General features: G+C 39.3%; 1 protein-coding gene across 3 annotated transcripts; it reads left to right on the plus strand.

Annotated features, from left to right (window-relative positions):
* Window positions 1-1,282: 1,282 nt before the first annotated feature.
* LOC116607310 (ankyrin repeat domain-containing protein 16) lies at window positions 1,283-9,736 on the plus strand. 3 transcript variants are annotated; one of them, XR_007312346.1, is made up of 7 exons: window positions 1,283-1,810; window positions 4,320-4,442; window positions 5,079-5,176; window positions 5,691-5,842; window positions 6,860-7,021; window positions 7,780-7,897; window positions 8,524-8,591. XR_007312346.1 is itself a non-coding variant. In XM_048730672.1 (7 exons), the coding sequence occupies exons 1-7, from the start codon at window positions 1,461-1,463 to the stop codon at window positions 9,369-9,371; spliced, it is 1,119 nt and encodes a 372-aa protein (XP_048586629.1). In that variant the 5' UTR covers window positions 1,283-1,460; the 3' UTR covers window positions 9,372-9,736. The 3 variants fall into 3 exon arrangements, 2 of the variants coding, with proteins under 2 accessions (XP_048586629.1, XP_048586632.1); XM_048730672.1 differs by lacking the exon at window positions 7,780-7,897 and adding an exon at window positions 9,217-9,736 and having other exon boundaries at window positions 8,524-8,602; XM_048730675.1 differs by lacking the exon at window positions 7,780-7,897 and adding an exon at window positions 9,235-9,736 and having other exon boundaries at window positions 8,524-8,602.
* The last annotated feature ends 8,438 nt before the right edge of the window (window positions 9,737-18,174 follow it).

Consider the following 18,174-nt stretch of genomic DNA (forward strand, 5'->3'; position numbering starts at 1 on the left):
ACTTTACGGAAATTAAGCAGAAAATTAAGAATAAATAATAAATGGAGAAGACAGAGACTCTTTGTGAGTTCAGAGCCTTATCTAAGTAGCCAAGGTGTTAATTGATAACAGGCACTATATCTGTCAAATTGTTTTTGTCTTACAGGACCCTTACACAAGCGTGACACTGTACTCAATAAATATACTATTGCGCTTGAAATCGGGTGTCATGAAGCTCCATTTCATTTTTTGAGAAATGTTGAGGAAAAAATAACAACTCTCCTTATAGTCCTTCAACTCCTTATTTTGAGATTCACTTCCTTATTCCCGAAAACTAACTTGAATCATTTGTGTAAGCGACTGCACGCATTGCGTTATTTGACCTTTTAAAGCAGATAGCTAAAGCCGTTTAGCTACGGAAGCCCATGAGGGCCACTCAAGGTTTTTGTTAACAACATCTCACCTTTCGGTCACGACTTTGAACTATTTGCGTCACGACAACTCACTTTGGGTGTCACGACAAAGCAATAGACGAGGAGACGATACTACTACAAAGTCTTCTGTTTAAGGTGGCGCGCCGAGGTTGTTTTGCGCTAAACAGCTTATATACTATGTTCCCTACAGAAGACTCATTTTCGGCGCGATTTTCGTAAATTTTTCAGATTTTATTAATACATCTATGCTTTATCAGATTCCGCTAGATTCACTCTTCTTGGAAATCAATTTTTTTTTGTCATGCAAGTTAAAAGGAAGCAATATTTTTATATTAAAGTAAAATTATCGAAATATGCGCGATGAATTTTTTTCTAAATCTACAGTAACACCTAATCTACAGTAATCTATCTCTCTCTCTCTCTCTCTCTCTCTCTCTCTCTCTCTCTCTCTCTCTCTCTCTCTCTCTCTCTCTCTCTCTCTCTCTCTCTCTCTCTCTCTCTCTCTCTCTCTCTCTCTCTCTCTCTTCTAAACGGAAGCGGAAGTTATTTTATTCCCTTTGTAAACTGGAAGCGGAAGTTGAAAGTCTTCTCAACCACCAACCGCTGAAAAGGTGCGGGCTCATCCCCAAAACCCGCCCGGGGAAAATTACTTCCCTTTTTAAAGGCGCCAAACACAGAACACAGGCAACCCGTCCAATGTAATAAGAAGCGTAAAATTTAGGAAAAAATTAAAAATATAAATGATAATGAATAAAACCAAACGATAAAAATTTTATCGTTTTGATTAACAGTAGCAAGGTTTGTGCTGCATCCTTTTTGTTTTATTTATTTTTTCGCAGTATTTATATGTTCCACAGGCATACCAAGCATCGGAAGAAGATAACAATGGCCGCCGCTTTGGCAGCATTGTGATGTTGGTGTTGAAATATAGACCATATGGGACCAGGCGAACATCAAGGGAGTTGTTAAGCATGAGCTAAAGAGGGGGATTCTGAGTTAGAATTGTGTCGTATGAAATCATGAAGAAATGCCATCCTGCGCTTGCTAATGCTAGTAGAGATTTACGCCATGAAAAAGCAAGATTACCCAAATGTGTTAAAGCGTATCCAAGATGGGGACCTGGAAGCGTTGAAGAGCCTATTAGCTCAATCAGACGACCCTAGTTTCATATCATCATGCCAGCATGCTCCTTCGGGCGACACTGCCGCTATCGTGGCCGCAAGAAACGGGAGATCAGAGACCTTGGAATTACTGTATAGGAAAGGAGTGGACTTGGAGAAGCGGAATAAAGACGGGAAAAGGCCCTTGCATGAAGCTGCTTCTGCAGGTAGCTTGGAGTGTGTTCAGTTCCTCATTAGTAAAGGGGTTGAGATTGACTGCCTGAAAAGAGCTGACTGGTGAGTGGAAAAGTATGGGCTGTGTCAGTTGCTACAGTTGCTGATCTACAGTAGCATGAGTCCTCCCCTATCAGGCGCGGACCCAGGATTTGCTGAGGGGGGTGTGCAGTCATAGGTATCGTATGGAAAAAGGATAATGTTTTAAGATTTCTTGATAAGAAATGACCCACTTTCTGGCCGCCAAGAGGGCCTGCGCACCCCCCTGTGTACGCGCCTGCCATATACAATTCATAGATCCGACGCGCGCACAAATATCCAATCAGAAAACAGCAAATAGAAGCCAGTGAAGTGCAACCCAAATGTCCCACAAAAGTCCCACAAATTGTACAACATGTCGGATGAGGGCTGTGAATCCTGCTCGGGTTTATCTAAAATAAAGACGTTTATAGGGGTTTTCCTGCGACTTGGGAAATAAAACACGGTCACCTAACACAATGGATACTTGATTTGTTTTCCAAGCTTGGTGAAAATCTTGTAGAGGAGCATAGAAATAGATAACTACAAGTTTGGTTGATGAATGGAAACGGCACGAATCCAGCTTGAAATACTTGGAAACGATAAGATAAAGCTGTGCTCTCTTCGGTAGGTACTATGTGTTTATGTGCTTTCAAACCTATTTATCTCAACTTGCAGTGGTTTAAGTACGGGGGAAAGTAGAAGAGAATGCCGTATTCGCTGTTTACATCTGACTTTTAACTACAAGTTTTATTGGCAAACATCAAGATTTACAGCAATAAAACAAACGACAGTCTCATTCTTATATGTGATTGAAGTAACCTAGAATAATATCGAACACAAGTTTAATGGTAGGACTTACACTGTTCTTGCATATGGTTTGTTTGCTTTTTTGTTTTTCGTTTCTTGGCAGAAATTTTACGTCTTTTTCTGCAATTTGAGTTCCAACTCTGCACTAAAAGTGGCCGGTCAAAGAAAACAGTACTAGCACTTTCTACGCTGACCGAAAAATGCTTATTTGCTTGTCCAGATTCACAAAAAAGATCTCAAACCAATCTTTTTTGCCGTGGATTGACGTCTTTTTGTGGGACATTTGTGGGACCATATGGCTGTTATTGCATCATCTCTTTCCTGATTGGCTATTTGTGCACGCATGATTGACATGTCGGACCTATGAATAACGTGCCGCTGGATAAGCTAGGGTGTACATGTTTTCTAAACAGGGTAATTATTTTAAGCCTTTCTGTCCTGAGCAGGATTTTGATTTTATCGTTTTCCTTTCCATGAAATGTCAAGTAGTCATCAACCATTTTTATAACGAGAGAGAGGTTTGGGTTGGAAATTTTGATATTTTTTGTTATTAATGCCTATATCCCGACTTGAGCTAAGTAGGACCCCCTTCTCCCCCAATCCCCTTAGGGGTGGGGCATGTGGTGAGAAATCTTTAGATTTTAGCTTTGGACTGTAGATCAGCCACTGCATTTATATCAAGCTTGCAAGCTATTAGGTTGATGTTCACAAGGAAGTAAGAGTAATTGCCAGTAAAACACAAGTGAGAATTGGTTAAACATAAACCAAGGAAACAAGAACATGGAATCTTATGTTCTTGTTCCTGTATTCCAAATTGGGAAATTATTTGCATTGCACTCGATTCTTAGTGAGAATCAGACTTACCTGAAAACTCTTGGGTAAGACAGTACATTATGCTATACAGTGTTAAAAAGTGACCCAGGTTCATGTAGCTTATTCCTATTTCATTTTTCTTGATATTGGGGCATACTCAGACGTACCCAGGATTGGGTAAGGGGAGGAGTGTGTAGTCATTGGTATTTGATGATCCTTCAATAAGAAAAGACCCAATTTTGGGCAGATACACTCTGCATAACCCCTTTGTATCATACCTGTCAACCACAAAAAATCTCAAGGCTTGATAATTTTTTGGAGGAAGGGTGTGGTATATTTATTTTTTGAGGAGGGGTAGGGTATTCCACCATGGTGTGGCTCGCAAGCTAAAGCAGCCAAATGGCTTTTCCACTAGCATTGAGGCAATCAGCAGATGTTCAGAAACAAACTCACAATTATAGATCTCGCATGCAAGTTCGATAAATAGCGCTATACAATGAATTATTATTTTTCGTTACTGATAGAAAGTACCTTTCTTTATATTGTCCTCCATATAAAATTGTAACACATATTCAACATACAGTAAGTCCCCTAGATGAGCCACAGGCTCTTGGAATGAATGTAGAAATATTGTTTAAATAAAAAAAAAGAAAGTACCGAGGCAAATTGTCAATATTCTATATAAGGATTTTCCGGAAGGGATAAAAATTGCAAGAAAGGGGAGATTTGGTGCTCCATGTGGGAGAGCAGGAGAAGAGGTCCAAAACTTGAGACTCCCGCCCATTGACAGATATGTATGTATGCACCTGATACTAACCTTAGGCTAGGGAGTAGTACAGTGGTTGTGTTCAAAAGGCTCATTTGACCAAGAACAAAAATGTAAAAAGATTGAAGTGTGGAAGCGTATGATTAAAGTAGCCATTTTATCCAGGACTCCTCTGATGATGGCGTGCACAAAAAGTAACCTTTTCATCATCAAGGAACTGATTGCAGCTGGGGCAAGTGCACATCGATGTAACAAGGATGGCTGGAACAGCTTCCATATAGCAGCAAGGTCAGACTTTGCCAAATCAAGGAAATGTTTCAAGAGAACACTGCTGGTCAGGACCTTAGGCTATCAGTTTTTCTAATTAGAAAAAAATTTCATCAAATGTTATTGACTCATCCAAGATATGTGCGACCTAAGAATATCCTTTGCAGCTGCTTTCAAGTGGAAAATGTGGCTTCCATATATGTTTTTTTTTATGGGAGCCTTAAAAATATACCCCCTCCCTCCCCCAAAAAACATCCTGCCAGCCTTTTTTGCATTCTGGAAATAAACCAGTGTTGTTTTATAGTTACATGGAAAGACCCTTATACTGTAAGACAAGGTCCATTTGACACATCTCTTTTCTTTTATTCTCTTTTCTCCATACTTTGTTAATTTGAATTTCTGTGGAGATTTTACATGTTCATCAACACTCCTAATGCTACTAACTGGTTTTCATTAGTCATGTAGAGTAGACATGAGAGATGACTATTTTATACATTCACTAATAGTCTATGATTGTAACCTCCCCCCCAGCCTCCTCACAACTGAAAATAACTTAGTACTTTTTTATCTTTACCATTCTAAGAGCATAGTATAATTCAGCAATATGCAGGATATTTTGAGATGCTGTCACTAACTAGATTATTCTGTAAATTCTAGGGAAGGCCACCAAGATATTTTGCAGTATTTCCTTGAGGAGTTCCCAATGATTTGGAGATCAAAAAGCAAAAATGGACGTACTCCATTACACACTGCAGGTAAGTTCCTTATACTGGAAAATTAGCACGTACGGCCCTGTTTAAGCATTACCCTCTCACCCCTGTGCCCCGAGCTTGAATCCTGGATCTAGCATAGGGCTTTTTTTGTATTTCATGCCTTGATTCAAGTTTGTGTCGGTTGAAGTTACAGTATTACTCCTGTGTCTCTGTCTTCTCAAAAAGGAGGACACGAAACCTAAGGTTCAAAGGGACATGTAAGAACTAGGGAATGCAATAAACTATCTTGAGTCTAGCTCTGTTGTACCTTCTGCATTAGTATCACTGGTAGAAGTTAATTCGAAAATGGAAAAAGCATTCAATTTCTTTTCATTAACATCCAGCTACATATACAGTAGCAAGAAATTTCCTTTCAGTGTTAATCCCAAATCTTGTTCAATGTTATCTTCATTCCTTCCTTCCCACTTTATTATAGGATATTAGTTACAACCACAATATCTAGGGCCGCTATCAAACTCCTTAACCACACTACAACTGTTTTTTTATATGTTCCCAGCATTCCATGGGAATGAGCAAGCTGTCAAACTGATGATTGACAGGTGTCAGTATGAAGCTGATGAGAAAGATAGTTGTGGTGCAACGCCCCTAATGGATGCACTGCGCTCTGGTCATATAAGAGTTGCCAAACATCTCATTGATGGGCACGGGGTAGGATCATATATCTGGATAATTGTAAAAAAAGGCTTCTTATAACAAAGTGGAGTATTATGTAAGTTATAAGTAGCCACGACCATGATAGTGACCTTAAGCAACAAGGACGGCAACATGGATGACGAGGCAGAAAACAATGGAATTTGATTCAGAATTCAATAACAGCATATGAAAATGCACTCTGTCTGAAACATTTCAGCCGCTTCCCATAAAACCATGAGGTGAAAAGTTTAAATTTCATGTGGACTTTAGCACTGTTAACTCCACTAACTACGTTTGCTACTGTGGAAATAATGTCCTTAGTTTATTTTTATCTCTCTCTGACTATAATGTTTTGCTTATTCCATTGCAATTAAATTATATTGATCGCCACGTGCAAAAACATCTTTTTCCATGGCGTTGTCCTAGCCGTCGTTGTCGACCTTGCTTAAGGTCCCTATTAAAGCCTTGTGCATGGGGTATAGCAAGGGAAGTGGCTGGCCACAGGCAGTCTATTCATCCATCCATCCATCCATTCATTCATTTTTATTTGCACATATTATACATTATAAAAAAGTTACAAAAAGTAGAAAATATACAAGGAATACAATTACTACAAAAAAAACAAAGTGTGTAGTGACCACAGTAGCTCAAGGCCTTTGAGGTAAGAAAAGTGTAAATAGGCCCAGTTTTATTAGTGGATATCAATAGTTCACAAGATGTACACAAATAACGATTCTGATAGAAATTTAGATCTTGACTGGGACTATACTATAGCTTGTGCCTCATGCAATCAGCTGCATTCTTCTTTCATACATGTTTGGAAGTGCTGTGAAGTTTACTAATGTTTCCTTTGTCTTGTGGCCAGCCAAGCCTAGCATCCTGATGTGTGATTTGGCACAAGGCTTCAGATTTTTTTTCATAACAAAGGGGTGGCTTGAATTGCCATAAGACTGTGAAATATATGATCTTGTTTGTATGTATGGTTGACACTGAAATGCCTCTGCATTGTTAATTATTTATCCTGTGTTCAAGGCATCATTGGTGACATGTGATGTGCTGGGCCGGCAGCCTATTCACCTTGTTGCACAGGCTGGCTGCCTGGACACCATGGAATTCCTGGTGGAACTGCATGATGTTGATCCTACAATAGCAGTCAAGAGTACAGGCCGAACAGCATTACACATAGCAGCAAAGGTAAAGGGACTATTTCATAGTGACATAAAGTAAAAATTCAGTATATTAGAGAAAGCACATTAGGCAAGACTACTTTGCAGTAGTGCAAGGAAGAATAGGCCAAATGGCATTACACATATCAGCTTAGATAGTTGAGAGTACAAAACAGGCAAGAGTATGCCAAATAGCATTACCTATATTAGCTTAGATAGTTGAGAGTACTTTACAGTAGCACAAGGAAGAATAGGCCTAATAGCATTACTTTATATCAGCTGATACAATACAATTTATTCTGCGATTTATGTGAAATATAAAAAACATGGGCCGTGAATACAGGGGCTGGTTTTCAATACAGACATTTCCATTACATTTCACAAAATAGCTCATTATGGTAAATGGCCAATGGAAGCCGAAGGATGGTATATCAGGAAGGTTTTTCTAATCAAGTTCATATTGTACAGGAGACTATTCGGCCCGGGATTACAGTACCGCTCTCGAACATGTGGACATATGTTCGCGAAATTGTTCGCGAAATTCGCGAACACCGTTCGCGAAATTCGCGAACAACGTTCGCGAACAGCTGATGTTCGCGAACACTGTGTTCGCGAACAGACCGGGACAAACCGTTTGACAAACGGGAACTCGTACATACAGAAGTTCTGCAAGCGATTCAAATAAATTGTTCGTGTAAAAGTCAGCTGAGAGTTATGGTTATCGTTAAAATCAGAAACAACAAATTCTGTTATAGTCTGATATACCTTCAGTTCAATTATTTGTAGACGATCAAGACAAGACACTTTCAAGTTTGAGAAATAAAGACGATAAAGATGGCGGATGAAAGCCAAAGCATGCGAAGGATTCGATCGTGGATTTACGGGGGCAGACACAGGCAAAAAAGTTAGTTATTTTATTCTCAAAAGCTTGATTCGAAGATTGTCGAATGTGACAACTGCTAGCGAATACTTTTGAACAGCGGGAAGCCATTTATTTAACAAATACTTGTATTACACACGGGATAATTAATTTGGGGAAGGAATGCCGATCGCTTGATATTCTTCGATTATTTTCGAATGTGTGAAAACTGCTAGCGAAGAATTTTGAAATTCTATTTGACAAATACTTGTAATAAACACGGGAGAAGGAATGCCGCTCTCTTCATATACTTCGAAGATTTTCGAATGTGTGAAAACTGCTAGCGAAAAATTTTGAAATTCTATTTGACAAATACTTGTAATAAACACGGGAGAAGGAATGCCGATCGCTTGATATCCTTCGAAGATTTTCGAATGTGTGAAAACTGCTAATTTTGTTATGACAAATAATAGTAAAGAGACGAGTCCTATTTCATCGTCGTGGGTTTCTAATTAGCGAGCGCGAGTCCCTTCTTTTGTTTCGCGAACAGTGTCCCTATGTTCGTGAGCGGTACTGTACTGTTTTTTCTCTTTCTAGTAGTAGGGATGCAATTATATTTGGTCAGTAAAGTACTGTATTTGGTCAGGGATTACTGTAATTTCTCTTTTTAGGAGGGACACAATGATATTGTACAGTATTTGGGTTGCTATGGAGTCTGCATAGACGCACAAGACAGACATAAAAGAACTGGTGAGTATTAAAGAGATAAAAAATGTTATAATTATGAAGACGGTGGCGGTGACGGTGGCGATTGTGGTGGTGATGGCAGGATGATGATGGTGGTGGTGGTGATGGTGGTGATGGTGGTGGTGATGGTGGTGATGGTGGTGGTGATGGTGGTGATGGTGATGGTGATGGTGATGGTGATGGTGATGGTGATGGTGATGGTGATGGTGATGGTGATGGTGATGGTGATGGTGATGGTGATGGTGGTGGTGATGGTGGTGGTGGTGGTGGTGTGGTGGTGTGGTGGTGATGGTGGTGTTGGTGTTGATGGCAGTGGTGGTGATGGTGATGGTGATTGTGGTGGTGATGGTGATGGTGATGGTGATGGTGATGGTGATGGTGATGGTGATGGTGATGGTGGTGATAGTGATGGTGATGGTGATGGTGATGGTGATGGTGATGGTGATGGTGATGGTGATGGTGGTGGTGGTGGTGGTGGTGGTGATGGTGGTGTTGATAGTGGTGGTGGTGGTGGTGGCGGTGGCGGTGGCGGTGGCGGTGGCGGTGATGGTGATGGAACCTAATAAAGCCTTGGTAATAAAATGCTTAAAAATAGTGCTTACGTTTGATAAATGCAGCACTCCATCTTTGTTCAGCATCTGGGCATGCGGAGTGTGCGTCCAAACTTCTTCATCTGGGTGCAGACCCTACTCTCAAGGATTGCAATGGACACACGCCCATGGAATTGTCAATCAACATCTCTGTACGGGAAGTCTTTGAGAGTCACAGGTGACTCTAGGACTTGTAAATCAACGTTTCTGTACGGGAAGTATTTGAGAGTCGCATGTGAACATAAGACCAGACAAACAACATCATGTACGGGAAACTCCTTTGTACGGGAAGTTACACGTGAACGTATACATATCTGAAGGTTTAGTGCGTGGAATATCGGACAAAAATCATAATTTCATAGACTACAAACTTGCAAGCCATTCAGCGAAAAATAGCCAAGTGCATGCTTTAATTGATGTCTGGAAGAAGAATGGGGAGAATGGGAACAGGGATGTACTGGTAATTGTGGGATGTGATTGTTATAACGATGATTGCGTGATTTCAATCATCTTTATTGCGTGATCACCCTAAAGGCTCTGTCATACATATGTACGCTTTTTCTCTCGCAACTTGTCTCGCAAAAAATAATTGCAAGTCGCACGCGCATATTTCCAAGTGACACTCTTTTGCATCATGTTTTTCTTCTCTATATTTCGCAATAATTGTATTCACGTTGCAGCGAAAACTTGTGAACATCGAGCGTGGGACTATATTTATATTTTTTTTTTTTACACAACCTGTCACAAAAAGTGGACGTGAATTGTGACTTGGGGAGGGGGCTCTTTCAATGCCGATTTCCAGGGGGTAGAAAACCGTTTTATTTTTGTTGTTTTGTATTTTTTTTCTTTTCTTTTTTTATCATAGAAATACTGGTTTTTTGGCCAATTCTCCAGGAGGTGGAAATTGCGGGATATGCGGAATAGGAGTTACTGATCCTCCCTTGAGTCAAACAGCAATAGTTTTCATTCGTGTTTTTTCCGTCACTCGAACGCATGAAAAGTGGTATAATAATATTTAGTATAAATCCACTCACATAGTATCACGAATCTCGCAATTTGATTGGCTTTCTATCTATCTATCTATCTATCTATCTATCTATCTATCTATCTATCTATCTATCTATCTATCTATCTATCTATCAAACTATCTATCTATCTATCTATCTATCTATCTATCTATCTATCTATCTATTGAGCAATAGATAGTGAGTGGCGAAAATGCCTTTCCTTTTCGCGTTTAAAACGGCTATTTATCACTAAGAATTATTAGCCCTTTCACTCCTGGGTACTTTTGAGCAAAATTGTAAGAAAAACAGACTGAAAATAGAAACTCCCCCCCCCCCCTATTTCAAGTCCAACACTATCAGTTGAGCTAAGCTACCGCTGACCCAAGCGGTATGCCTTGAAGTTTCCAACAATTCACTGCGGTGCCTTTTCTTTCTAGCGACAGCACTGCTACAGCCTGTTGCTTACAACAGTTTTGCTTGTAATTTGCTCAAAAAGTACAGCTTTTTCACATCTGGAGAGGTTGATTCAATGGGATAATTTCTTGTCTGGGCTTCACCAAGTGAGAAAGGAATTTTCTGGTGAATGGCCTCATACTCTCCAATATGGGCCATCTTTGCTACCCAACCTTATTCAAAAATTGTTTTCAGGCTTATTCTGGGTTCCTTGGACCTGGAAATGTTTTGTTTGGCTTCGGGGCAAAGAGACTTATAAAAAAAACTGTTATGATTCTGGGGGAGGAGATTGCCCGCCTGTCTGTCAATGTGTTTCAAAGACTCCCATGATGCAGTGACTCGCTTCTAATGGAGGTTCTATCACTGATTATTGTGACTGATTGCTGTAAAATGGGACCTGACGGAGCGCAATAAAGGTATCTATTGGTGACTTGATCTGTGTTTGCTTGTCTCTATTTGTAGTTCGGAATTTTGTGTCTTTTTTGGTAAGAAATGTTTCTAAGTTTAAGCATTTGTTTACGAATTGGTCAGAAATTAAGGTTGATATTTTGACAAAAGAGTCAATTCTATTACATTGCTTAGATGCGCTTTTGAAGGTCGTCTATGCCTTGGATGAATCTATGAGTATCCGGGTCTGGTGATGTTTAGTTTGCATTTTTGACGTTTTGGAGTTGGGCCTATATTTTACAGGCGTCTCAGGGCGTTATGACAATGAAAGACTTAGAATCGTCATATATTTAAAGGTAGCATGTGAGTGGATTTATACTAAAACAATTAGACTACTTGTTCTTGTTCGATTCGTTCGAGTTTTCTATGAGTCAAATATTGACTCATAGAAAACTCGAACTCGTAGTCTAATTGTTCAATAGATTTAGGCATTGCCAAAAAGCGGAGCTCCATACCAAACCTTTGCTTATTTTCGCTCAATAATTTAAAAGCTTGACGGCTGCTTGCGACGCTACCTATGACGTCACAACTCACGTGACCATCTCCTTGAACTACATGCTATTTTCTAAGTTTGGATGTTTCTACCATGAACTATTGAAATTTTTATGACGTCGATGAAAATAAAGATGTTTCAGTCATGAGATGTGGATATTTTTGTTTTTGATGATCAATAGAGAACATTTTTTTTCGGGATTAATACATTTTTTTGGTAAGAAAATCGAGATATTTAGATAACATTTTTTGGGAGATTTTCCGGAAACATTTTAACACCATTTGAATAGAGTTTTCTAGTGTTACTAATGTAGTAGGTAGCTAAGGAAGCATTAAAATAGATACAAAATTACACGAATGACCTTAGAAGAGCACAGAACTAATTCCATTGTCATGTAAGTGCGAATGAGAACTCAAGAATACGATCACGTGTCATGTCAGAGCCAATAAGAAGAGCTCTAAATCTCTTACCTTTGATGGATAAGGATTACAGTATTTCTGTCAGCCGCCATTTTCTCACCCTAACGAAATACCGAGTGTGAGAAAGCATCCATTTCCATCGCCTGATTTGGGGAAACTATCCCGGTAATTACGATTCAATTTGGTAAATGAAGCATGAGATTGTATTTGTAGGTGGTTATTTCGAGATTTCTCCAAATTTTTCTACTCATTTTGGTTGAAAAAAAAAAAAAAGATGTGGGTGACAAGGGCTCATAAGAAAGGGAGGTTTGGTAGCTAGCATATTCCTCGCATTGCGCTTTTAATCAAGCTAATATATATCATGAATGATAATTTATACTTCTTCTTGTCTGTTTATGCAACGGAAATAAATATAACGCCTTCAATTATTTGGATTTAAACAAAATAAATTTAGAAACGGAAATATCAGTTTTCATTGCTATACAATTAATCACCGTCTTAATGTTTGTCAGGGGTTTTTTTTTTCAAATTTCTTCTTTTTCGGTAGATTTGTTCTTCTGTATCTAAAACATGATAATATATTACTTGAAGTCTGCGTCCTTTTGTCACCATTTGTCTTCGCATATCAAATGCTCCTCTTTTTCCTTGACGAAGTTGATCAATATCTCGCACTTTGTCGCTCCTTAGTAACAACATAATACAAGCAATGTTTTTTTACTAACTCCCGTCTGTTACATCACTTCTATTATTGTGCAAAAACGCCATCCTCTGGTCCAGTCGAGATTAAAACCATGCTTAGCTCGTTAAGACTAGGCTCCTTGTATCCCAACCCGTTGATCATGACGGAGAAAAGACACGTCAACACCGAGAATGCGAGAAATACTATACCAAAAACGATACAAGCATTTGACAAAGTTTCATCCACTTGTTTGCAATAGGAGAGGGCTTGTAGTCCATTGTTTTTGCTTTTTGCGGTGTCAACGACATCAACTTTGTGGTTTTGACAACGAATACCAACATTTAGAAACACAAATCCTGGTGCAAAGAAGAGCATAGAAGCTAAGAGAAGACCCAGATTTCCAAGGTCTAACATTTTGTCTCTGAAGGCTAGACTATGCTTCTATAAAATACGATACTCATGGTTTTATATGACTGAATCAGTCAGCGTAGACACTTTCCATTAGCAGGCCAATCTGAAATGCAATCTTTGTTTGATAAACTCGAGGAAATCACCAATGATACCTGTAAAAAGAGATCGCTATTCTCTTCCTTGGTGACTAGCCCGGGTCGTATTTCAATTTCTAAGCGACTGCGATCGACAGACAAAATTGATAAGCGAGCCTCCCTGAGTGTTACCGTGGACGTTTGTTCTATTCCACGAAACGGATTACTCTCGTAAATGTAATTTTTACTGATTTAATCGATCGATTTCCGCCTGTTTAAAAATTGTGATAAGCGTATAGGCTGTGGATAAAATAAACCGTATATCTCCACATTACCAGTGTTGCCTATAAGCACGTTTATAAAACGTCACAGGAAAACATAGTAAGAATACACGGCGTTTGAAAAGTTTGGAAATTTTAACACATAAATGCTTCCTTAATGAAAAAAAAATGTGAAAGCTAGAAATATCGGCCGTGTTTTAAGGTAGACCAAAAATACTGTGTTCGTAGACAAACAAGTCGCCTATATGGCCAAGATAAAGATTGTTTTTTAAAACAATTGTTAATTGATAATTGTTTTTATTGCCGCGAAGCAGCCCGGACTAGACCCTAAGATGGCGCACATAATGCAAAATATATCCGCAAACTCTCTGGTCGAGTTTTAATCCGAGGTGTAACACTGGCGGGAAGAACAGACAAACTGCGTAGCTGATAGTACTACCGCTCAGAGATGTCAAAAGCGCGTAGTGTGGAATACAAATAGCCGCGATCACAGTAGAAATCACTAGCACAGAACGGGCGAAAAATGGGAAAAGTCTAGAGGTGATGTCGGAAGCATTAGCCAATTCCCCAAGTTTTCCATTCTGCAAGGTGTTGATAAGCATATGTGCTGGTAGTGGATAAGTGAGAGAACGCTAATCACGAACGCGGTTATAACGATGATGCGCGGTATACCGTGAGGGATATTGAGGATCACAACTTGATTTGTGTTCTGCTTGAACGAGAGAAATCCGAACACTGCAAACCATGTTTTTACCGCGCAAGCAGAGGCACGATCATAGCAGGGGGTGGGGCAATGGGGGGCACGTGCCCCACCCACAATATTTTCAAAAATTATAAGGAAATAACCAAAAGGGGCGTGGCCGTGCCCCAAGAATTTCCTGAATGTTTCTGTATTGTGACCCCCCTCCCCCCAATATTTTGAGGTCTGTTACGGCAATGAGCGGAGTATGTCATAGTTAATACCCAACTAAATCAGGACCTGTGAGTCATGCTTTCTTCAATGTCGATCACGACCGCCTGGATGCTGTAGGAAAGGACAACGGTGTTGATGGAGAACAATACTCCGCGCGTGTCCCAGAAAAACAATGATCTGAAATTCCATGCAGCGTAGTTTTTTATAAAAGAATTTAGTATGGTTATATTGCTTATGCAGCTCACCCAGGCCATTTATTTGAGAGATTTGCAGAACAGGGCGGGAAACACGCACACGCCAGCAAGGGCAGCCCAGGACGATTGGATTAAAATCAAACCCGGGATTTCCACATCTACTAGCAACGAGCTTGCTTTCTGGGCTTTATTGGCCGGTGTTTGTATGAATACTTTGGTCCAATATACTTTTTATGGCATCACCGTTCCCGAAAGCCAAGAAATCCCCCGATTTACTAACCCTAGTAAAAAACTGGTTTGACGAGTAAAATTCACACAGGATACCCAGTAGACCAACAGAGAGCAACCTCAAATTTACCTTTGGTAGTTTTATTTTCGCAGAAAATAGCCCCATTACACCGCTACATCGCCTGTAATTACCCCCATTTGCAGGATTCGAGTTGGTGCGTGACACTAGCGAGACAGATTCCTTTCAAGTATAAATTTCATGTAACTTTCTGTCTATCCCAGCACAAATTTTCGAGTCAGCATCGCAACGAAGGTCGCATAACAATGTTAGGGCATTTGATCCCTACATTGTTTTTGTGTAACGTCTTTTTGTAGGCAACTATGAAACTTTAGTTCTACTACAAAGTTTGGGAGGTGCGAGCAGGGTTAGATTTTAACTCCAAACTAACCCAGAGTTAGCGCTAACCTGCGATTCGGGAAGAAAACTTATCCGGGGGTAAAAATTTAATCGTGGTTAGGGCAAATTTAACCCTGGGTTATAGCGCTAATCGGCTTTTCAGGAACCGGGCCCTGGACGATATTAGCGCTGTTCATCTTTTTAAAATGGCTACCGACCTTGGCCCATTGGCAAGCAAATGTATTGTTTTTGTTTTGAAAGAGCACCATTGTCTTTGCGACCGATTATTCGTGATATTTTGAATGAATGAATCATACGAAAAAAGTTCCAAATCACTAGATTTTACATTTTTGGTACATCTGGTCATAAGCAAAGTTAAAAGCCGAGACTCAGAGCATAGCTCAAGCTGTTAAATACAATAAAATTTAAGAACGTCGTTAAGAACATATTCAGCTTTAAAATGTCCCAAAAATACAAATTACATTTATGAGGCCGCTTTTGAATAAAAATGATCGAAACTTTCACAATAAACAGACACATTATCCAACTTCATGACAAAATTTCCATTTTAGTCATATCTAAAAGAAATTCGAGGAGTTCGGCTAATTAGCGCAGGCTGTCAATTAAGCCGAAAATGCCTTTTTTCGCTCTAGAGCGAACGCGTTTCAATGTAACCCAATATATAATTTAAGGATAAAATAAAACTTTTCATCAGAGTGCGCCAAAAAAAATAACCAGTGAATTATTAGAAAGAGAATTGCACTTATGATGGGAATTCATATATTAGCTAACTTAGCAAATTAACTTACTAGTACTAGTAAATGAAATTGGGGGCGAGAAAGTTTAGTGGTATTATTTTGAAATTTTATAGAATTTTAAAATTTTACAGATAAAAACATACTAGTAAACAAAATTTCGGGGCGAGAAAGCAATCTGACAACTCGCCCCGACATTTGGTTTACTAGTGTAACAATAACTATACTATTAAATGAAATTACGGGGCGTAAAGCAAAAACGACAACTCGCCCCGAAATTTGGTTTACTAGTACTAAGTAAACATAATACTGAGAAATTACCGGGCGTAAAGCAAAAACGACAACTCGCCCCGAGATTTGGTTTACTAGTACTAAGTAAACATAATACTGAGAAATTACCGGGCGTAAAGCAAAAGCGACATTTCGCCCCGAGATTTGGTTTACTAGTACTAAGTAATCATAATACTTATAAATTACGGGGCGTAAAGCAAAAACGACAACACGCCCCGAGATTTGGTTTACTAGTACTAAGTAATTATTATACTTATAAATTACGGGGCGTAAAGCAAAAACGACAACTCGCCCCGAGATTTGGTTTACTAGTAGTAAGTAATTATAATACCGAGAAATTACGGGGCGTAAAGCAAAAACGACAACTCGCCCCGAGATTTGGTTTACTAGTAATGAGTAATTATAATACTTATAAATTACGGGACGTAAAGCAAAAACGACAACTCGCCCCGAGATATGGTTTATTAGTACCGATAAATTACGGGGCGTAAAGCAAAAACGACAACTCGCCCCGAGATTTGGTTTACTAGTAATGAGTAATTATAATACTTATAAATTACGGGACGTAAAGCAAAAACGACAACTCGCCCCGAGATTTGGTTTATTAGTACCGATAAATTACGGGGCGTAAAGCAAAAACGACAACTCGCCCCGAGATTTGGTTTACTAGTACTAAGTAAACATAATACTGAGAAATTACCGGGCGTAAAGCAAAAGCGACATTTCGCCCCGAGATTTGGTTTACTAGTACTAAGTAATCATAATACTTATAAATTACGGGGCGTAAAGCAAAAACGACAACACGCCCCGAGATTTGGTTTACTAGTACTAAGTAATTATTATACTTATAAATTACGGGGCGTAAAGCAAAAACGACAACTCGCCCCGAGATTTGGTTTACTAGTAGTAAGTAATTATAATACCGAGAAATTACGGGGCGTAAAGCAAAAACGACAACTCGCCCCGAGATTTGGTTTACTAGTAATGAGTAATTATAATACTTATAAATTACGGGACGTAAAGCAAAAACGACAACTCGCCCCGAGATTTGGTTTATTAGTACCGATAAATTACGGGGCGTAAAGCAAAAACGACAACTCGCCCCGAGATTTGGTTTACTAGTAATGAGTAATTATAATACTTATAAATTACGGGACGTAAAGCAAAAACGACAACTCGCCCCGAGATTTGGTTTATTAGTACCGATAAATTACGGGGCGTAAAGCAAAAACGACAACTCGCCCCGAGATTTGGTTTACTAGTACTAAGTAAACATAATACTGAGAAATTACCGGGCGTAAAGCAAAAGCGACATTTCGCCCCGAGATTTGGTTTACTAGTACTAAGTAATCATAATACTTATAAATTACGGGGCGTAAAGCAAAAACGACAACACGCCCCGAGATTTGGTTTACTAGTACTAAGTAATTATTATACTTATAAATTACGGGGCGTAAAGCAAAAACGACAACTCGCCCCGAGATTTGGTTTACTAGTACTAAGTAATTATAATACCGAGAAATAACCGGGCGTAAAGCAAAAACGACAACTCGCCCCGAGATTTGGTTTACTAGTACTCAGTAAACATAATACCGAGAAATAACCGGGCGTAAAGCAAAAACGACAACTCGCCCCGAGATTTGGTTTACTAGTAGTAAGTAATTATAATACCGAGAAATTACGGGGCGTAAAGCAAAAACGACAACACGCCCCGAGATTTGGTTAATAGCAATAATAAGGTTGTTACTATGAACACAATTTGGATTTTAGAACGCATCAGGACTAAAGAAAGAATTGTTTTTCTGCTATTTCAGCCTCGGTATGTTCTTAGCATGTTCTTAAAATTTGGTGAAATCTCAGACTGGACGTATCGCGTGCAAATGTTAATGAGCAGTTCTTTATGAAAAAAAAAATCGCGTTTCTCGATGATACTCTAGCGGGCC

This window comes from Nematostella vectensis, chromosome 1 (assembly GCF_932526225.1).
Source record: "Nematostella vectensis chromosome 1, jaNemVect1.1, whole genome shotgun sequence".
Lineage (NCBI taxonomy): Eukaryota > Metazoa > Cnidaria > Anthozoa > Actiniaria > Edwardsiidae > Nematostella > Nematostella vectensis.